At 42.7% G+C, this 23,223-nt stretch overlaps 1 protein-coding gene across 1 annotated transcript; it reads right to left on the bottom strand.

The window, feature by feature from the left end:
• Nucleotides 1-3,481: 3,481 nt before the first annotated feature.
• On the bottom strand, nt 3,482-20,531 carry RAD50 (RAD50 double strand break repair protein; the record flags this gene model as incomplete). Its single annotated transcript, XM_079542349.1, has 25 exons — nt 3,482-3,668; nt 4,020-4,153; nt 5,093-5,235; nt 5,679-5,764; nt 8,273-8,497; nt 9,299-9,426; nt 10,141-10,254; nt 10,338-10,430; nt 10,970-11,080; nt 11,169-11,362; nt 11,598-11,724; nt 12,339-12,528; nt 13,373-13,610; nt 14,074-14,249; nt 14,799-14,956; nt 15,155-15,337; nt 16,081-16,287; nt 16,823-17,016; nt 17,502-17,667; nt 17,899-18,027; nt 18,481-18,685; nt 18,790-18,975; nt 19,589-19,740; nt 19,982-20,065; nt 20,403-20,531. 25 exons carry the CDS (start codon nt 20,529-20,531, stop codon nt 3,482-3,484), a joined length of 3,939 nt encoding a protein of 1,312 aa, XP_079398475.1.
• Between the last annotated feature and the right edge of the window lie 2,692 nt (nt 20,532-23,223).

Below are 23,223 nucleotides of genomic sequence, written 5' to 3'. Positions count from 1 at the left end.
CGAATGTGGGTCACTGTATAATATGGAGCATCAGCACATACGGTATCTCTTCCATCAGTGGTTGAGTTTACAAACGGAGGATTTCAGGCTGTCTGCTGGGGGTGGCTGCAGCTGCCCTGCAGCTGGAAGGTGAGTTGTGCTCCAGGGGCCACAGTAGCACCAGCTTTCAGCACGATCCCAGTTACTTGGAGCAGGATGCAGCCAGAGGAAGGAGAGTTTGCAACCTGCACCAGGTTTCCCAAAGGTGTAACCTTGCAATGAGCAGAGACCAGAAGCGCTGCCTCCTGGCAGGCTGCCGACGTGGTTGGTAAACAAACCGTCATACTGAAATAGATGAGATGTGATATTTGCTGTGACATTTTGCTGCTAACGAAGCTATACGGTGACATTAAATTATTAAACTTTTGAAAGCATCATCTATTTTTGTTGGGTTCTTTTGTGGTATTTATTTGTAGACAACTGCATCTTTTTTTGTGTGTTCTAGTTTTCAGTAGTGTGAAATGCACAAAGCATTTTGGATTCCAAACAAAGAACCAAAGGAAGTGTTGGGAGCGTTGGTTTTCCACTGCCAATATAAACCCCACTCAGAACAAAGGCTGCTCAGACAGGGCTGGCTTTCAGGCCATTTTTCTCCTAATGAACGTGTCACTCTGCCATCTAAGTGCCAATAAGCCAAAACTAAGCTCTGCTGGTGATGCACAACGTGGTGCAGAGGTTGTGGTGGTGATGGGTTGATGGATGGGCGAGATGATCTTAGCAGCCTTTCCCAGCCTTAATGATTCTGTGATTCCCAGTACTTTCCTTGGGTGCTGCACCATGAAGACCTCAACCCAAGGCAGATTCTCAGTCCTAAAAACATTCACCAAAGCCATGGCAGTGGGAGCAGAACTCCCCTCCCCTTCCCCATCCCCCTCCCAAACCACTGCTGCCCAGGAAGGCTGCAAACCCACCTCCCCTCCTGCAGGCTGAGCTGCCAACACTTGTCCGTGTGGACCAAAGGGGCATTCGGTGCCCTCAGTGCTGGCATGGCTATGCAGTTATCATCCTAGCAGCTGCAGTGTTCTCCGAGCCCATTGCTCTCCTGCCCACTGACAGTTCTCTGAAACCAGGTGAATTATTTGTAATTTTCTTCTTGGTTCCTCAGCCCAGGTCTGTCTGCGGGGCAGGAAGCGCACGCAGCAGGGATGCCCTTGACGTGGCGCCGGGGGCGGCTGACTGCTTCCCCTTGCAGATGAAAGGTGTGAAAAGCATCACTGCGTTTTTTCATTACTGGAGTACTGACACCTGATAACAGACAGGTTAGTTTCATTTCCCGCCTCGTTCTCTGATTTTTTTTTTCCAAGTCCTGACAAAATCCTTCATCTCTGAAATGCACACGTGCACACTGTCTGCAGCCAAGGATCAGAGAGAGGCTGGTATAACCAAAATGCACCCAGACTGCTTCAGAGAGGATTTGCAAACTGTGTCTTTAACCTGGGGACAAAAAACAAAGCATAGAATTCACATAAGTAGGGGAATGCTTCAGAAGATAATGTAATTCTTCATGAGCTGGGATGTATGTGTCATGCAAAAATAAGCAGGTAGAACAGGAAAATTTGTGAATTCAAAGTCATTTGGTTCTGTTGATTGTATCTTTAAGAAAATTCCCCTTCAGGAAGTAATGCTAGAGTCAGTGAAGCTTCTTAGTTAAAACTGCAAACGCAGTGTATGTTAGTAGCATTTTCCTCTGCCTTCTTTCTTCCCCCACCCCAAGTTTGGCGTTCATCGCCTTTTCAGGGGATCGGTGAGAGCGTAATTGATAGGAAGTCCCATTCATCTGTTTATCTTTGAGTGGTTTCTCAAGTGGCTGGGGCACCTTGGCTCTTTAAACTCGCATTTTCAGAAAATTCAAGCGAAAACAATCCTTAGTTTTGAGTGCTCGGCTCCTGCTGCTACTCTTTACGGCAGCTACAGCCAAGGCCGCTCAGCTCTGGTCCCATACAGGTCTCGGGAACATCAACTACAGAGACATACAGGTAGATCCAGGGCGCTGTTTTGCGTATCAGTTTTGGTACAGATATTATCCAGATACTTCAGCAGGTGCTACACAAGGCTCTGCAGGACCCTCCGTGTCAGCACGACCCCCAGGGCCCCGCAGCCACGGCCGCCATCCCTGCGGCAACGCGTGGGGCGGCAGCTGCCTCTGTCCGTGGTGCTTAACGCGCCCAGCGCCGCTGCTCCTCAGCTCTGCTGCTGTTGGAAAGCGCTCCTGGTGCGTGGGGAAGCGTGGGACAAAGGAATCCCTGCTTCCTGGAGCAGGAAGAAGGCGGCGTGAAACATTCCCAGGTTCATTCCTGCATTCTCCGAAGAGAAACGTGCTGCTCAAAGTCAGTTTTGGCAGCGGTTTATAGATTCTGTCTCTGAAACTGAGTCATTCACCGTCATCTCAGGTTCAGAAAACATTTGGTGTCTGCAAGAGACTAAAGAGCTCTAATTCCAGCTTCTGTTAGTACACTTACGCCCAATTCAATCTCGAATAGATGCTCCCTTATTTGGACACAGACATCACAACCCTCAGGGCCTGTGTGACTTCACAGACACCACACCTAAAAGCTCAACACTTCTGATGATCAGGCCCAGTTGGCTTTTTGGCTGCCATTCTGTTTGAGTGGTAGGTTCCCTTTGGCCATCAGTTGCTGCTGTACCAAGGCAAAGAGACTCAGAAGAGCTCTGAGCAGGGCAGGTGAAGCTCAGCCCTCCTGCAGATTAACTCTCCAAGGCATTTTTGTTATCATTTTCAGAGAATTTGTCTAGATACTCCAAAAGATAAAACCATGACCAATTAATCTAGATTTTGACATAATTCCTATAAACTTCATCATCTTCAGCTAAGTGACAGTAAATGGCAGTTCTGCCCACAATAAAGAAAGAGAATATGGTTAGAATATGCTTCTGTCATCCATTCACTCATCTAGTCAGAAGGGACTTTCCTTTATTCTTAAGGAAGGTATTATACTTCGTGAAGATTCCGAGCAAGGGTACCTCACAGAAACAACAGCAACGTCCTTTGTGAAGGCTGTCAGTTTTCTGCAGCCCAGGCAGGCAGCTATGAACAAACTGTGGCTAGAGATGTGAATCAATCTTCAACTTCACATAAGAGAGTGATGGAGAGCAAGCTCTATGGTATTGACAAAGCTACAGCCGTTCCAAAGAATCTGCAACCAGATGTATTCCAGGACATATACAAAGACCACCAACACTTTATTTTCACTTTTAAAGCATAAAATGTATCTAAAAGGTAGCTACTTCCTATTCATTACATTCTCCCAAATAATGATATTCAAACCAGGTTAGAAATGCACACAGATACCCAGGTTAATTGTATAATAGTTTCAGAGGCCAGCTAAAACCTTCACGATACCACGTGATACGAAGACAGTATTTTCAGATGCCTTCCTCTGAGTTCTGTAAGCCAATCTGTAACACACATTGACTTAAAACATTAATGAACATATGAGCCAAGGGAGCTGACGCTGCACTTCATGATCTCGGAGCACTGATCAATGTTCTTCTTGATCCTGTAGAAGGTTTCCACATATTCGGAACGGCCGAGGAGTTCCACAAAATCTTCATCGTGGGTTATCACCAGGAGCTGAAAGTTCCGTTGTCGTGAGCGGCTTTTTATTATCCTACAAAGACAAGCTATTCAGTGCACATATATCACATTCTAGTTTTAGTACTTCTAGTTTTAGTACTTCTAGCTTTAAGTACTTCTAGCTTTAAGTACTTCTAGCTTTAAGTACTTCTAGCTTTAAGTACTTCTAGCTTTAAGTACTTCTTTTCACTCACGTTAAAAAAAACAACACATAAGAGCGACAACCCCCCCAAATTACAGAAGAAATATTTTTCCTCTTCCAAGTAAAGAACAGAGAATCTAATGCTACTGCCCTGCCTATGTCAACAAAGACATACAATTTACTTCTGCTGACCAATACTAAAATTTGAAAAGTATCCAAGCCTCACAAGAAGAGATTACTTACTCCACGAGGGCATGTGCAAGAGATTCTATATTTTCTCGATCAAGATTGGTAGTAGGTTCATCCAGTGCCAATATGCCACAGTTGAGGCAGAATGTTTCTGCCAGAGCGAGACGGATGATAAGAGAAGCAAGTACCTGAGGAACCAAAAAATCTCAGTGCTCATAGAGAACCTGGGTGCGACATCCGATTTCTAATGCCACGACACACTGTGACTTAAGTTCACATAACAATGTACTGACGTGAGCTAATTAGTTATTGAAGAACTACATTAAAACTTGAATTGAATTGAAAGGTCCATTCTACAAAGTACTGTTGGAAAACAGGAGAGAAGTGAAATAATCAAAGTCCTGGAGATACTGGAGTTAAGGATGCTTCAGCGCTGCCATCAGCACTACCTCTTCTCACTGCTGAAGCTTCATCCCAACAGTGCAAGGAGGGTGGAAATCTGCATCACCCAGCTTGAACTACTGACCTCACACTCCTTACTAAAACTGAAGATGGTACTATTTAACACCTCACATATTAGTCTGGTTATCAGACCTCATTGTGTTTTTATTAGCTCCCATGAATTAGTGAAAATCATAGAACGCTTGATGGAAACAGGGCTAGCAAAAATACTTTCCAAACATCACAACTGCTGTCATCACTGCTCACGATCAAAGAAAGATTCTCAGAATATCAGCTAAGACACCATGAACAAGTTTCACTCTCATTTACATAACATTTTAGCATAACTGCTTAAGGAGAAGATGCATTTTTTGCCTACTGTGATGTTCTGTAAGAAGTTTTGGATTCCCTCTGACATTAGTACAGAGTTTTCAAAACAAATACACTTCTACATGCAGGTGAGAACTTGACAGCATTTTTCACATTCGAGAAACAACGCCGTCACATCCCTTCACAGAATACCTTTTCAAGATGTTACTGCTGTACGCATTATAAAATGCTATGCACTGTTTTGCTGCATTCCCTGGTTTCATTTTCTGTGGCCATTAACACCCTCTGGACAGGGAAATGTAAGAGAGGAGACATCTCAAGGCGTGGCTGCCAAATAACTCACAGACACTCGTTACCTTTTGCCCAGCACTGCACCTTCCTCGCATGTCCAGCGCCGTATCTCCCTTTATCATCACCACTCTGTAATTGTAACTCCTTCTTTTATCAGATGCTGAAACGTTCTCATCTGCATCAGAACGGATTTCTATATATTCAATATCTGAAAATGGAGACAGTTTTTCCATTGTTAAAAATCTTTAAAAATGCCATATCATTAGATGGCTAAATTATATTAAATTGAGAGACACAGCATACAGAAGCTATACAAATCTACTTGTAACTCCCACCAACAGATAATACTTTCAAATGATTTCTGTTTTTAAACTGAAGAAATAAAGGTGAGAATTTGACAGCAGTTTCCCTGGCTCAAAGAAACCTCAACTTGGGAAGACACGGAAAAAGGAAAATTATCTCCATTTCTCACAGAGCCAACTACAAAACGTGTAATAAAAAGGACACAACAGTGGTAACCAACAGACACAGCCTTCCAAAGGGAACCAACCATTTCCACCTCCCGGATTTTCAACAGTTTGAAGAAACAGTTTTCAGTATGCAGTGCTGAGTATAAAGCAGATCCACACGGACAACACTACAAATACACACCTTGCCCTCTGTAGGTACTTCGCCAAAGGTCGCGGATTATCTTGTTGATTTCTTGCATCTTCATGCTATGAAATGTCATTATTGCTCTAAAGAGGAACAAAAAGCCACAGATTTTGATACGAGCCACTGCGAACTACTATGGGCTACAGGAGAAGGGAAAAGCTCCCTTTCCATTCTCTAAATACTTTCACTAAGAGTATACTAACAACTCATTCACTTTGAGTGCAGACACGTACAATTAATTAGCTAAATGGGTGTCATGACTAGAGCTACCTTTCTCTTCAGCAGCGAGAGTGGCACAGGATATCATTTAAAATGTTTTATTTCCCCAACCAGAATTATCAACAAGTCTTCTGTCCAGAAACAGCTGAATCCTCAGGCAAGCATTCAAAAAAGGACACGATGCTACTTTTCTAATGCAGACTTTTAAACGCGGTGTTTTTAATGAAACAAAAAGAAAAAAAAAGAAAAAAAAGCTTGCTTGCTTGATGCAAACAGTTTCTTTCCAAAAAAAAAAAACAGGTCTGCATTCAAAAGTAATTCTGAAATTGACTTCTTACGCGTACTTTTCCCACTTCCCCTCTTACAGGAATCACTTCTACCTGTTCTGAGGAATACTGAAGTCTCGACTCTAAGAGGATTAGTTAAGTCTGAAGAAAGAAAAGCATGCTCTACTATTTACTTGATTAAATCCAAGAATGCATTCTTCACCAGCAACTATCAAAAGCCTCTAAACATTAAATCAATGAAGATCAATAGATAGCATAAAAGAACACACAAATGTCATGTTTTCCCAGCTACATGTACAGCTTTCAGTCTCTGGCCATTAGAGTTAACATTTCGTCTCACTGATTTTTCAGACGATTACCAATAAGTGATGCTTATCTATTTTTCTTGAAATTACAAGTCTGCCTTCCTGTTTTGCCTTAAATAGAAACAATAGATGGCCTGATACCACACAAAAAGAGTCTGAATTCTCAAAGGGAAATTCTTGGATTGCATTTCCATTTAAGCTGAAAGGAAGGAATGATAAAAGAACAGCTTACACCTTCACAGAATCAATTCTGGACGGGTTTACGTTCAAATACTAAATGCATGCATGTTATCATTAAGGCTGATTAAAGCAGAGCTCCTCTATACCCCACTGTTCAACAGCCTTTGAGACCCGTCTTTCTGAACTACAATCTCCATGACTGCATTTAGCTTATCCTCCAACTTGGAACTCTGTGTGCCAAGGCTTTATTCTACCTTGTATCTCAAACTGCTGCTTGGAACTTTCACAATCATTTCCTCTGCCCCTTCTCTACGCCATGCAAGACTTAAGAAACCTTTATCAACCCTTCTCAGTCACTTCTTTTCAACATGGAAACTTTTTCTGTTGTTGTTCAGGGCGCTGTATGTTTTACTTTCTATTTGTTTACAGTGTTAGAGATGCTATTTTTGGTCAGTCAGTCCAAAAGCATGAAACAAGCTTCCAGGGGAAGCAGGAACAATCACAAAGTTCACTACACTTTCCATCCAATGCAAGTTGCACTTCTTTTCATCTCTGCTTTCTCTGATATAAGTACAAAACCACCCACACTGGAAAAGGGTAAAAAACAAAACCAAGCCTCACCTCTGTATGGCAATATTCTTTAATGCAAACACAACTGTTTACCTGTAAAGAGGATCATGGGGAACAAGAAATCTACATGGCAGATCGTATGTATGGTATGGTACGACCAGAATCAGCAGTGCTGGGACACACACTTACAAAAGCTTCCTAAAAACGCCTTCAAGTGGGAAGAACTACTAGAAAGCAATAGGGACAGAGGAACAGCCTGAAAGTTTCTGGCTCTTCCATCAGTTTTCATTTAAAAATGAAGGTGAATGTGTTTATGGTCTAGAAATCTTCCAATCACCAGAGGCAGCAGAGCAAAAGGTTATTTCATGCCAGGATTCCATCACAGAAGGCACAAATGTGTCATGTGTTGGGTTCATTTCCCCAATGCCTCTCTCAACGTGAATTGCTGTAATGCAAATATGACTCCTGAGATGTACAAGCAGTACTCAGAAAGGGTCCTACAGAGACCTGAGAATAAAACTGTAATGATCACTGAACTTACCTAAATCTACACTAAGCTCCAGTCAACATCACCAATGCACTTTTGAACTTTATATACTCTACAGAGTTCCCAGATTCTAACAAACCTGTGCAGTCTGTAGCACGTTTTCATTCATTCACTTTGCTTTCAGGAATCAGCTTTCTTCAGAAAGCAGAAAAAGGAAGGTTACAGCAATTGGTTATTTAGGCTAAATGCAAAAACAATGGAAGTAACACATCAGTGCACAGCTTGCTATCTTCACACAGCAGGGTGGCTGAAACCAGATGATCACTATGGTCCTTTTCAACCCAGGTCATTCCACAATTCTATGATTAAATATATTCATTTATTAACAGAAATAATTAAACACCTCAAAGAGTTGCAACAATTTACTATTTCTAAAAGTTCTCCTAAGAAGTTTGATATTGCAAGCTGCTTTTGCATCAAGGCTATCAGTGGTAACGAAAACTACACAAAACACAAGAACTAACCTCACACAACAATACTTACTTATCGAGAGCCTTGTAATAAATGTCCAAATCTTTGTTCACCAGCTCCATTGTTCTCATAACAATCATCATCTCCCTGTGCTTTTCCTCTGCATCCTTGAACTGTGACTCTTGAAGCTCCTTTTTGAACCGAACAATCTCTTCCTCAAATCCACGCTGCCGGCCCACTGCAACGTGATGGTTTCTTTTCAGACCTTCTATTTTCTCCTCCAAATGTTTCTGCTCACTGCCAAACCACAACTGATCAATAACTCTTTTGCATGTAGTGTCTCTCAACATTTTGAACAAGGTTCTAATCTGTAGCACCTTTTAGACAGCAGCTCGTTCTTTTGTACACATAAAGTTCGTAAGTCAAAGTAACAGTATTAACGTTGCTGGAACTAAGATGTAGTTAAAATATGTTCTTAGCAAACTTAAATACGTTTCAGTCACTATTCTGAATGGGAAATTATCACACTCAAAGGCCAAAGTGCTACAGTTGACTTAATTGCAGGAATTCCGTGAGGATACTGAGGAAAAAAAAATGCAAGGAACAGTTGGGTGCTCTACCAGTTGGGTAAGCTAAACAAATAGTTTGCACGTAAAGAGCTGAATGGGGATAATTCCTTCTCAAAAACGTTTATCATCTCAATATTAAGCTGCTATTAAACTACAGAAATAAACACAGACTTTCCTGCTGAGACCTGTCTGAGAAGACTGCAAATAAACTATCCTCATCCAGAGCCATGCTGCCTTTTGAACGTGGACTAACGAGTGGAAATTGTTAGAAGCAATGGCTTAGATTGGAACAGGTTATGTGCGTAATTAGTAGATAGAAGAACTCTGTAATTTCACCAAGTCATCTTTGTTGTCATGGGGATCATACGCAAGCATGAGTCTGAAGGAGGAAGCAGTCCACGTGAACGGGGAGAAAGGTACAACTAAGAACACAGGAAACACTGAGACACAGTGAACACTGCATTCAGATATTTGAATTCTTGAATGAATTCTTACACAAAACATGCTGCTCTGTTCTGAAGATGCTTACTTTTTCAGCTGTGGGACTTTCATTTCTCCCATCTCCTTGACCAGTTGTTTTATATCGTCTTCAACTTTTTTTAGCTCCTCATTCCGCTGCCTCAAAGTAAGATTATCCTCCAGCCATCTCTCCTGGATCTGTTTCCACAGAAAGCAAGAAGTTCTATCAAGTTTTAGTGTATCAATTCTCAGTTACAAAGTACGAGGGCTGCACAACTCAGCAACGTTCTGTGCTCAGCGCATAACTGACAACACTGAAAACCATCACAGTACAAACTCATTTTGTACTAGAAGCAGGACATGTGGAAACCAGCATATTTCAATCTGAAAAGATACTTGAAATAGTTATCAGATAAACCTAAGAGTGATCCTGTGAATATTAATCAATGATACAAGTGAGAAAATCGTGTGGCCCCCAAACTCAATTGTAGAGGTAAGAGGTGAGATGGAGCAGGGAAATGCACCGCTCCTATACAGAACGTGAGCAGAGCTGGAAATGCACACAGCAAGAATTCAAGGCATGTGACCAAATCCAAAGTGACAAACTACCCCTGGTACCTGCAGTGAGAAACACCTTGCAGCAGCCTTCTTTGAGAAGGCAGGTTATTTCCCACTGAAAGCTGCTTTGGAAAACGCTGGCTATAATCACAATGGATTTAACTCTCTTGGAAATGCCACAAAATGGAGACGTTTTTGTGCATATATAAATCACAAGACTTCTTGCCTTCTTTTTTAAGCCCAATGCCCCACACAGCAGCCACTCTGACCAACAGATCATTAAATACCTCATGTGCACCAGCAGACTGAAATCACTTCAACTACACAAAGGATACTCTCAAACAGTGCACCTACTTTTTGAGTGTCAATATCCTGCCGAATAATTTCCATCTCTTTACTAATCTTTTCCTTCTTTTTCTCACAGGCAGCTAACTGAGAGTTTACTTCATCGAGTTCACACTCCTTTTGCTAAAGAAATAAAAAAAGAGGTGTATTATTTACATACACAAATGCTTTTAAAAGCAGATTTTTATTGATTGTTTTTAGGTTACCTTCTTATATTCTTCCTTTCCTTGTTGAATATAGCTTTCAATTTCTTTCATGTACTTATTTATATCTTTAACTTTCTCTTTTATGCCGTTCATCTGCAGGGAAAACACTTGAAATGAGTTGCAGGCTCACAGAAGAGGTATGACTTACATCACAGATAACTGGCCAACACTATTTGCAAGACACAATGCCTTATTGTAATTCCCTTTCATTTACCAACAAAATACTCTGACTTTTGAAACCCAGATGCTCCTTCATGCTGCTTTCCAAAATAAATGGTAAATACTCATTTGTGCTTAGACAAGAGGAACACCTGCCCTGAGAAAGACAGCTTTGCCTCTTACCAAGGGCAGCTCGCAGCCATTCTTGCTGCTCCTCCCAGATCTACTCATTAGTGACCTGTGGCACTAAAAGCCCTCAATATTGCCAAAGGTCCCCAGAAGCCTTTCAGTAGACCACCAAAGATTACATTACAATTGGTGATGCTCCTTTTCTTCCCCTAAAGTTCCACAAAACAAAACCATTAGCAACAGCCTCTGCTGTTTCCTAAAAGCCAACTTGTTATCAAGGCTTCCACCCGTGCCCCAAAACCAGCATGTAATCCTATCACCCAACCAGTCAAATGCAAACAAACCTTCTCTTGTATTTCTCTATTACTTGCAGTCCTTTTATTAATCAGATCCTCCTTGTCTTGCTGCAGTTTTTCTAAAGTTGCATCCAGAGGAAATACCTGTTCCTTTGCTTCCTGAAAAGCAGTTAAGAAAGCCCTTTTTATTTTCACATTCTGTCAACGACCAACAACGACCCAACAAGGGTTTCTCATTATGTCCTACCTTGATCTCTCTGCATAAGGACTGAAATTCAGTGGTTAATTCCACTGCTTGTTCCTCCAGTTGCTGACGACGCTGCAAGCTGCTGGAAATCTGCAGTTTCTCTGCTCTGAGTTCATTCACTGTACTCTTCAGCTCCTGAATTTGATTTTGCTGGTCTTGTTTCATTTTCTGATTTAACTCAATTTTGCTAGTAACTGCAGATAAAACCACACACACAGTGAAATGTCGATACATTATTAACGACATTTTATGTCTTCCTTTTATAAGAAAGTTGTTATCCCTCCCCCAGCAACAACCAACAAACAAGAACTATTAGAATATGGTTATTTCCAAACAGAAAATAAGTAAACTAAGATTTATACTTTAACGACAGCAAGTCAGAATATTGTTTGTAATATAAAAACGAAATACCAGACTTGTACGACCCACCTGTATCCCACAAGTGTTTTTTCTCTTGTTTCTCTTGGCTTACTTGCAGAACAGTTCTATTTAAATCGACCCCTAGCAGCTTAGCCTCCTGCTGAGCAATTTTTCTTTCAACGTCCCTAATGTCAGTCTGAAAGTAAGATGAAAGTGCTGCTATTACTCTATTAGTGTTTAACAACAGGCTTTTCTTTCTTTTCTTTAATCTTTGGCATGCAGAAACAACCTGGGAGCTTGAGGCATGTATGACTTAAAGCACCTTCAAGTGCATCTCCTCTGCTGGAGCAACATCACCTCATTAGCACAGGGTTATGTTAGCCCACAGGCTGCTGGAAGCTGGCATCCCTACTGGTGAGAGGAAATTAGTCAGTATGGGCAGACTTCTGAGGTACCCAGGCTACCCCAAAGGAGTTACACGTACAACCTGTCTCTGCAACAAGAGAACTGTTTGACTTGTTTCATATCATCTCTGCCAACACACCAGATGGACTGACATGATGGGCCAACCATTGGACAATGTGTTGATGGTTGGACTAGAAGATCACAATGGCCTTTTCCAACCCTGATGCTTCTATGCTCTATGATTAGTATCAAGATCAGCTATGTTATGCTGCCTTACAAACTATTTTTACGTGTTTGAAAAGTATTAACTCCTCAAATTCTTTGTAGTATTGTTGAATAACTACTTAAATACTTGGCAGCAAACAAGTGTCACTTTACATATGGACAGAAATTACAAACACGTACCTGGTACCTTTCCATGAGAGTTATGTCCTGTAAACATGCATTAGCACCTTCCTTTTCAGACAGAACTGTCTGCAAAAGTGTTTCCTGTTCTTCTATCTCACCCTTCAGGCGTGCAAAATCCCTGTTCACAGTCTGCAGCCTGTTCCTCAAGTCTGGTATGTCCCTTTCTTGGAGTTCCACTACAGTTTGCCTTAAATAAAACAAAAATCCAGCAGTGTAAGCTTAAGGCCACAAAATCTATTGAATGAATTTAGCCCAAATAGTATCCCCTAAGGCAGGTGAGATTTAAAAACAAAACCAACCAAACAAATCAATCTCTTCTGGTTTTTGATATCAGTACAGCAAGTGCTACAAAAGGGCCTACGATCCACTGCACAGGAGTGCCCTCTTGTGAAGGAAAGGTCTACTCACTAACATAAGTTCTTCAATCTTTCCAAAATAATGGTCTGCAAATATCTCAAAGTCAGAGCCTCTGATCCACTGGCAAGGAACCTACCTGTACTCTAAATTCCTCTACTTTTACTCTAAAAGCGGATCTTAGGATAAGGAAAAAACCTCAAGGCTCCCACAGAATCAAGATTTTATTAAATAGTGGTGTTCCCATTAAAAGGTTCACTTCCCATTCTATGAATGCCATTTCCACTTCAGCATTTTTGAGAAACTTATTTAAGGTGTTGTGGTGTGAAACCTTTAGAAACAGCAGCAACCAGCCTGTCCATTTTAAACTGTAATGACAAAAACAAGGACAACTGCTCCTGTATGGTGTAAACGACTGGTTGAAAAGGAAGTATACAACCACTTCTGTCTCACTCTCATGAGAAGCATCAAAGGATCAGAAATACCAAAATTATAAGGTAGTTTAATACTGCAGTCCAAATGAGCAGAGAAGAATTGCTGGGAAAATATTTATCTCTTGAATGAATTACCTAACCCTAAAAGTAAGCATCCCAGATGTCAACGTAACTTCTAATAATCCAAAAACAAGAACTCCAAAGAAAACGGCTTGCAACACCACCACTTGCTAAGCACTTTACCTAATTGGTTTAAGACCCATCATCTCATCACGTTTTTTCTCTCTTTTTTTAAGCTCAGACTCTGTTGACTTCAGTTTGTCCGGGGCGAGACGCAGCTTTGACTGCAGGTCACTGATCACATCTTGCAGCTCAGCCTCCGTTTGAAAAACTCTTTGGCAAACTGGACAACACGACTGGTTCTCCTCTGTCAGCTGTGTAATGAACTGTGAATAAACTGCAGTGGCTCCAGCAAGCACAGCTGGTTTAAAAAGAAACAGATGATGTTGGATATGTAGCACATAAAAGGTCAAAATTAGGTACATATTTACCACAAATGAAATAAAATTATAACTGAGATCACTGAGATAGGAAACTAAAATGGCCCTATGCAACCTGGTCTGAATTCAGGGCTGTCCCTGCTTTCAGCACTGTGCCTGAGGCTCTCTCCAACACGAATTATTCTATTTTATTAAACCTCAGCCATCTCTCAATAATTACCAGTGAAAGTAAGTGCTCCCATGATTTCTTCTGGAACTGCTTTCTCTCAGAGAGCAGCAGGCCCTGTGGATCTAACTCACTATGCCACACTGCCATCTAATGCCACACTGCCAGCCCTGTACTTCTCTTCACACCTGGCAGAGTCAAGAGCTCAAACACTTCCTTAGTTTTGTGAAGGCTTATATTTAAAATGAGCAGAAATGCAGAGCTTCAGGCAAATTTACCTCGTTGCTTTGAACTTCTTTCAATCTCATCTTGCAGTTTGTTCAGGTTACTGTCAAAATCTTGGCTTCCACAAACATCAAAAAGCTTTGCTTCATAGCTGGACAACTGTTCTTCTTTCTTTCTTAGTTCAGCACTGATGTAATTTTTCTGTTGCTCTGCTGATGCCAGTTGTTTGCTAAAACATCAATGCACAAACTCTTACATTACAGAAACACATCCTTATATTTGTGTTCCATACTTCTGAATTATGGGCTGTTCTTAGACTACAAATTCTGCCTCTTTGGCTCTGTGGAAATTTAACTATTACTGCACAGTGTGTTGATGTCTCCTAATTCTTTTATATAGTTGAGTGAAATCAGGAAGTTATTGACCATTCTGCAACTCGTAAGAAAGCCAGAGGGCCACCATTTTATTCCCCAAAGCACATTCATTCAGATAGGATGGCATAAATAATTAAAGGTGTATTAGAATACTGTGTCATCTACTTTTAGTGCTGCCTTTGACACACTTCTAATGTCATGTCTTGCTTTTATCAACCAACACAAACCATACTGGCTACACATTATACACATTTTGCAGACTGCTTTCTTTCATTTGGAGGACATCTCTGTAAACAATCATGAGTTAAAGTAACAAGCACGTTAATTATGCTAAACTTCCCAACACTTAAATTCACAATTGCATAAATACTTCTGGAGACACAATCAGTTAAACCAATACCTACTTTAGCAGGGCATGTCTATTCCTTGTCTCGTTAATCTCAGTGCTTTTGCCATGAAGCCAGTCTTCAAGTTGTTTTTTGTTTGGAAAATATCCCAGCAGTAGTGTCAGCTCTTCGGAATGCCTCGATTTTACTTTTCTAATCTGCTCCTCTTTGTCTGCCTTGAGAAATAAGGCATTTTAAATTAATGTTTTCATACGTTCAAGTTTATGCCACTCAAGTATTCATAGAGGAAATGGTTTCCATGAAGTCACACAGAAGTTTTACACACAGCATCATGATAAAAAGACACAGATATCCTGCAGGAACTGCGTTAAGATCATGCCACTTCCCTTTCTTTGAAACAATAGAAAAATTACTTTGTCTTTCTTCAGCATCTCCATTTGGGTAATAGTTGTGGTATGCAGATTCAGCTGCTCCATCTCCTGGTCCAACCGCCGAAGAACTTTGTCCAGGTTGATTTTCTCATTCTGCAGAGCTTGCACTTCCTGTTCCAGAGTTTCTACATTGCTGTTCCTCTCAGCTTTCTCCAGCTCATGCTCCTAAATAAAAAAAAACATAAAAGCCCAGAAGAATTATATAATCACAGCAGACAATAAGATTCTAACTAAAAGGAAGCAGAGGAAAGTTCTTTAAGTTGAAGGAGGGGAGATTTAGGTTGGATGTCAGGGGAAGTTCTTTACTGTGAGAGTGGTGAGGTGCTGGAACAGCTGCCCAGAGAGGCTGTGATGCCCCGTCCATCCCTGGAGGTGCTCAAGGCCGGGTTGGATGGGGCCCTGGGCAGCCTGGTTTAGCATTAAACGTGGAGGTTGGTGGCCCTGCGTGTGGCAGGGGGTTGGGGATTCATAATCCTTGAGCTCCCTTCCACCCCTGGCCATTCTGTGGTTCTGTGATTCTTTAAAACTGCCCAGCAGCATTTGCTGTTCAGGATCAATACAAGATTTGCAAAGGACACATGCAAAATGATAAAGGCTGTGATGCTTTCATAAGAAATGTACAGCAACGTTCTGAAATGTAGTAAATCACAACGTTTCACAAAATGCAGTGTTTATAACCAACTAGCCTCTTTCATAAGGAAGTTATCTGGAAAAAAAACACATCTAACAGCACTTATTTTTCTGGGCCAGTAATTTAAGACTATGAAAATCTTCTGGTATCTACAGAATCCAATAACACCACAGCCACGGTTATCACAGTACTGACAACTCCATGAGCTGAAGCAATATATTCTAAGCATGCATTTCCACTCCAGACTTGTATAAACGTTTCAATCACATTCACTCACCGTCTTTATGATCTCCTGATCCAACTCCACTATTCTGTCTGAAGAGCCCTCCAACTGACGCAGCTCATACTTTACATTCTTCAGTTCAGCCTGCCTCTTATTTTGAATGTCTGATTTCAGGTCAATGGTTCTCTCTAATCCAGTCTTCCTATCTCTGATTTCATCGATCTGTTTTTGTTTCATTGCTTCTTTCTGTGTGAACTCCCTCTGAAAGCCAGCAGCAACACGTTCGTTATTTTCTCCATATGAAAAACACAGCTTTCAAACTGCTCCTTCACACTGGTTTGCAAATAGCCACAGTTAAAATACAAGGCATGGAAATACTCTGATATCGAAGCACTTTAACAGGAATGTTTTTACATAAGAAAATGTGAACTCATAATGGTAATGTTTTATGACATTGAAACTCCACATTGAAGATAACTTCAAAACAAAGTTGCTTGTTTTCTTACTAACTGCCTATTCTAATTCTTTCTTGCTTGCTTGACATGGCTGCTGAGAAGGAAAACCAACCTGCAAAGCTGCCTGCTCATTAGCTTTGGCAATTCAGATCACTCAAAACTAATTTTTGTGGAAAGGTTCAAACACCTCATAATAAAAAATACAAGAGCAAAAAAAGGCTCCAGTTCCCCCTTCCCCCCAGCACTCCTTCTGCCAGAACCACAAAGACACACCTGGACAAACAACAGACTAATAACACAATATGGAACGATAACACAACCCAAAATGACAAAATCCTTACCATTAACTGATTTGCAGCTTCTGTATCACTCTTCTCCCTCTCTTTCAACAACTCATGAAAAACAGCAATCTGCCTGTCATTAAAAGGTGCTTGCTCAAAGCCATCTAATTCCAGCTGTGCTGACAAGGACTGAATTAAGGAATCCCTCACTTTGATGTGCTCCTGGTGACGATCTGCCTGCAGCTGTAGACGACCTTCATGAGGAAAGAAAACTCACCATGAGTAAAGTCCTCTGACTGCCCCCACAGTAAGAACATCACAGGTTCAGCTTCCACATGCTTCTTGGTTGGAATAGATGCATACAGTCGTAACTGGCTAGTAGTCATTTTCCTAACTTATAGCACGTACAAGCTCAGACAGCAAAAACAAACATGTTGAAAGTCACCAAACTGACAGCGTCTTATACCACCAGAAATCATCTGAGTACTTCTAGAAAAGATGGTCCATCTGAGAACAAACCTACTGCATGCTGCAATTGTACCTCAGAACAAGTGCACACTAAAAATCCCAGAGGAAGGATGCTGAGGTGTGGTTACCTGTGAGATTCCCACATCACAGTGACCCAGCACCAACACACATTTCTGGGGTTTTGTCCTTTCCAAATACCTGCAATTCTTATCAAATCTATTTCAGATCTTAATGGCATGAAGAATAAAAGCAAATTTATAGACCAATGTACCTCGTTCAATAAGCAGCTCTGACTTCTCATTGTTAAACCTCTGGCATTCTTTAGAGGCTCTATCTAATTCTCGCTTGCAGTCTGATAACCTCTTCTCCTTTTCCTTCACTGTTCTCTGGTGGTTCCTGTATCTGTCCCTGAGCTGTTCATCTGTTCCTTGAAAAACCTGTTCTCCACACAGAAAATAAAGTCAGCTTTTAAACACGAGTTTATAAACAACACTACGATGTTCAAAAAACAACAAAGGTTTTAGGATAACAGAACCCAAGAATTATCAAGTGAGCCACTTGGGCAACGGAAGTGTTCTTAACCAGCATCTGCTGCACAGCTCATTTGCTAGCAAAAGGCAGACTGATTTTTCTGCAGAAAGCATGGCAGCATCGAATTGAAGGGCAACCTTTTCCATTTTCTGCTGCAGATCTTGATTATCCTTTTCCATCTGCCTCTTCCTGCTCTCCAGGGCTTTCGCATCGTTGTCCAGTGACATCACTTTCATGAGATTCTTCTCAACTGCTGCCAGAGAACTCTGCAAAGGAAAGAAGGGTGCAAGTAAGAAATCTCATTGGTTTATGATGCTCTATGCAATACAGGACCCTAAAGTGTAAAACCTTCAGTGTTATGAAATACTTTGAAACAAACAAACAAAAATTTCATTCAGTTTTAGTTACGGTTCACAACAGTTTTATGGGCAACAGCTAAATATTAAACAGAGATCTTTTAAATTAAGACACAAAAACCCATCCCAGTGCTGCTACAACAATTTCACAGACTGCTCTCATGCCTCCAACATCTGCATACAGATTAGAGCAGCATCTGAGGTTTGCTGCTTAATTCTGCTGCAGAATACATGGTTAGCTAGCAACATAAATGTGTATGGTTTTAATCAGGACATCCTTCTGGCTTTGACATTTTGCTCTGTTCTTTTTTACTTATGTGTTGTTTTATACTAAAATCTTAATGCAAGTAACACACAAACTACCTTTAAAGGGTCGAGCTGGCTCTCAATAGATTTTATATTCTCCTTAGAAGCAGACAGCTGAGCTTCTGTCTTGGTAAGATTGTCCTGGATTTCCTGGGCTTTTTCTTTATTCTGTTTCAGGTATTTCAGTTCTGTCTGACACTCCTTTACTTTCATGCCTTGTTTCAGCCGTACTTGACGGAGGGTTTCCAGTGCTTTAATATACCTTAAAAAAAGAAAATAAAAAGACATCACACAACTGTCAGAACCTGTTGGCAACACAGCCATCACTACTGACGGATGGAACGACGCCTCAGGACAGAGGAAAACCTTGTTGCTGAGAAGATCTCATCAAACTTTTGTTTCAGGGCCTTCCCTTCGCTTAATGGCCAGTTGGATTCTTCTTGGTGGCAGAAAATGACGTTGTTAAGCACGGACTTGGAAACGCCGAGGGCACTGATCATCTCCCGATCAATTTCTGCACACTTGGAACTGAGGCTGACCTTCTCGCCATGCCTGCTGAGCACAGAAAGAAAAGCCACAGAGTTATCAGCAACTCTTTTTCAGTCGTTTTGTTTTAATTAAGAACAACAACAACGCTACAAGCATTTTCCATTGTACTGGTTACAAAGCTTGCTAAGAGTAACAATTTTTAAAGTACGTAATTACCATTTACATCATTGGCACTTCACAGTCAACCTTTCTAGTCGAGCAGTACACATCAAAAAGCTCTGCAGAACCACCAGAGGGAGCAAAACCAAGTTTGAATAAAGGCAAGTGAACACACTGCTTAAACAGTGAAGACTGGAGTTCAACATGGGCTGACCATGCCCTGAAACTGAAAGTGGTGCTACAGGAAGTACAGATTGCGTCTTCCCTGCAATGCTACTTTCAGCCTGTATTATTAGTAATACGACTCTCAAATAAACACAAGTCAGTAGATGTCAGCAGTTCTTAAAGCAATGGCTTCCCAACGTGAGATTTTGAATAAACTGATAGATCAAGTGCTAGAACTCCAAACCTTTCATCTAAGAGCACAGGCAGCAACTTCGTGAAGTTTTCCCATTTTATAGATAAAAACATGCAGCTCTCAAACCGAATTTGACACTGAAGTCAGTAAAAAACTTACTTTGTTCTGGTAATGACCCCTTCAAGTGTTTTAAATTCTGTTTTCTTGCTTTTCTGGGTACAAACCATGGATCGTTGGACAGCTACGAGCTCGCCATTCACATCTCGAAACTGCAATCGAATCTGAGCTCTCACATCTGTTTCGTTGGCAACCTTCAGTAGAAACAACAAGAGAGTGAGTAAGGAAAACTCTTCTCAACCTCCAAACGAGTGCCAGCCCTGCCAGCTTCTAGAAACCCCTTCTTCTGTTCTTCTTGAAATAATATGGTCAGCTCACGTCTACCAAATCCTTGAGTATGCCTATTTTCACCGCAAGCCTGAGTGCAGCTGGGGTTCTTACTGAGGACTACACACACACACTAAATCTACTAGATCTAATCACTGGGTCTTTTACCTTTGGGTCATGAACAAACGAATTTCCTTTGGTACCAGGAGGGAAATCTCCAGTGGAGATGTATTTAAGGCACTCGATGATGGTCTGAGAGAACAGAAAGAAGCAGGTAATTAGAACAATTTAGAATAAAAAAGATGGGCAACATCAAAACACAGCGATAGCCCAAATACTCACAAATAAAAGTCAGACAGGAGGGGAGGGAGAAATAAGACACGACATTTCACTGCTCAGCATCATGAGAAGATGTTTTGCAGAAGCAGTTTTTGCCGGCACGGTGGGGACGGGGCGATGGTTGGGGCAGATGATCTCAGCGATCTTTCCCAACCTTAACGATTAATCATGCTAATTGGCACCACCGGTTTCCTAAGAAAAGCACCACGTGGGACTCGGCCGGACCCAGGGTTGGCAGCAGAGCTCTCACCGTTTTCCCTGCGCCGTTGGGTCCCACCAGAATAGTCAGGGGATTAAAGAAGGTGATAATCTGTTTATCTTTGTCCTCCACACCGAAACTCCTCACTCCCAGGATGCTCATTTTCTCAATCTTCGCCATTTCGGCAGAGCTTCCCCCCTTCCAAAACCAGAAACGCAAACGTCACAAACCACAAACACAAACGAAACCTCGGGAAAACGCAAGCATAACCTTGCGAAACACGAGCAAGAAAGCACGGGGTAGGGCTGGATTAACGGTCCCAGGGCTCTTCCCCGACCCCAGCATCCTTCAATGCTCGGCGTGCGCCTCCCCGCAGCTCGGGACGCGCACGGCTAAAGGCGCTGGAGGTCTGGGAGCTCCTCAGCACTCAGCCCGGCCTCGGACGCAGCAGGGATTTAACAGCGGCAGCAAAAGGCAGAGCCCCGCGAACGCTCGGCAGAGGAGCAGGTCTCATCACAGCCCCCTCCGTTACATATGTTGTCGTTTATTATGCTTTCCTGCCGCCTCGTTCCTCACAACGTCCCGCCCCGTCCCGTCTTTGCGCAGTCTGATCGCACAGCCGCTCGATCCGGGGCATTTCCTGCAGAAAGCCCGCGGGGCAGCGCCGAGCAGCGGGGGCTTCCCCACCGTGCGCCGGGGGTGGGAGTTTTCCAGGGAGAGGAGACGGCCGCTCGGCACCGCCGGGCCGGGAAACGGCACTGGGGCCAAACGCCCCCCCCCAACCCCCGGCCCGCTCCCACAACGCGGTCACCTCCGATCCCCGCCGTGCCGCAAACGCCCCGCGCCGCCCCGGCAGCCACCGCGGCCGCCCTCGCTCCGCCCCGGCGGTCCGCCCTGCCCGTGCTCCACAGCGCCCCCTGGCGGCCACGCGCGGGGCAGCAGCGCAAAGAGCGCGCTGTTTTCCGCGCTGCTCCGCGTTGCTTTTCGCTGCTCTCCCCGCGGCTCCCCCCCACCCCCGTGCCTCCCTTCGCTCCCCTCAACCCTTTAACTCTTCCCCTTTGCTCCTCACCACTCGCACAGCCGCCCTCCTCTTCCTTTTGTCCCCTCTGCACTCTCCAAAGTCCCGAGGGCCGCCCAGTGGCACCCAGCTGTTTTATCCCCCGGTGAAAAAGACATTTAACGCTTCTGAAAGAACTGAAAGCAGTTCTAAAATAATCACTTATTAGGCTTTTTACGGTGTTCCCAGCCTTCAGGCATGGCCCGGCGCATCCCAGCAGAGTTGCACAAAATGGCAGCAGAGTCCAATGCCAACCCTGTGCTGAACTCATCTCCAGCATCACTCTGGGCTGAATCACTCATTGCTGTAATTAACAGAGCCAAAGGATGGTGTCTGTGCCTGCAGCGGTCCAGTTCAGTGCTTCAAGCTCAGGCCAGGCAGAGGAAAACCACATTTCCAGCACTGGGTTTGATTACCGCTCCCTGCCCATTACACACCGTTGAATCAAAACCAGCGAGAGATAAAGAACAAAAGGGTGGCACAGCATCACCGGCCCTGAGGCCACCTGGACCCTGCAGCTGTGCCCAACCTACCAGTAACTGTGCGTGCTAGCGAGTATTTCCAGTGCTGAGCCCTCAGGGCTGTGGGTGAGCAGTGGTTCACCACGATGCTGGGTGATGCATCCCTCTCACAGCGACCATGAGAGCCAGGAAATGGTTTACAAGTCTGAGATGTGGTACAACCCGGTAATTCACCGTGCTTCATGGGAAATCTAGCTTACCAACTGCAAAAATCCCACCCCGACCTCTTTGTGCAGGAAAAGGATGAAGAGTGGTTGTCTGTTTCGCTGTACGATTACTCCATTTAAGTTTATTATTCCTTCAAATCTCTATAAGAATACTATGTTTCCGATGTTTTTGAAGCTGATGTCTTAGCTAGGTTCAAAGACAAGTGCTGCTGGATGAAACGTGCCAGGACAATTTCTATTTCAGGGCAGCAATTGCAAGGCATCAACCATCACGCGTCAGTTTTCTCTTTCTGGATTTTAGATCGTGGTGATCATTTACACACCATTCTGATTCATGGAACATGAAACCCAGGCAGATGTCCTCACATGAAGTGGAAAAGATGTAATTGTAGGGATGTAATGCTTTTTTCCACACTTTACACCTGTAGCTGGAAATAGAATATAAGCTAAATTCTTTCTAAAGAAACTGTATCACCACCATTACCAACCCTGCTTTATATCTGCTCAGAATGTTATGAAAATCTCTCATGCAGACTGAGCTGTCTTGCACAAAGATGAGATTTGTTGAGTTATTGATACGTGGAAGTAAATTGCAGCTTCTTTACAGTGTGAAGAAAATCTGCTGCTGTTCCATGGAGAGCTCAATGGCAGCTGAGCACAAGTGGCTCCAGGTGACTGGTGCTGGCAGCCTGGAAAGAAATCCAAAGGAAAACTCATTTTTCTGATTTAGTTACACCAAAATTAGAAAAACATGCAGAACTGACCTTTACATGCATCCAAAGGGAGACTGCAAAACAAAGTAGTTGGAGTTCCGTGCAGTCGGCCACCAAGCCGACCTGTTTTGCTTGCCTTGGGTCACAGTGTTAAGCCTCTTTTTTTATAGTTTCTTTTTTTAAGGAAAAAGAGAAAAAATGGGAACAGATGATGCCCATATCTAGGGTACGTGTTGTATAGTAGTTGGTTGCATGATGTAAGTCTGGTTCTCAAAAGCAAAATCAGTTGTTCAAAGCTGGTACAAAATATTGTGACAGAAACTGCACTGCAAGAGCTGCTGTTTCAATTGGTGCCCACTGGGATGAGGAAGTAAAAGTCCAAATCACTTTAAAACGTGTGATCTATTTCTTACT

Source organism: Tetrao urogallus, assembly GCF_951394365.1.
Source record: "Tetrao urogallus genome assembly, chromosome: 14".
NCBI lineage: Eukaryota > Metazoa > Chordata > Aves > Galliformes > Phasianidae > Tetrao > Tetrao urogallus.
This window is presented reverse-complemented; position numbering and strand designations above follow the sequence as displayed.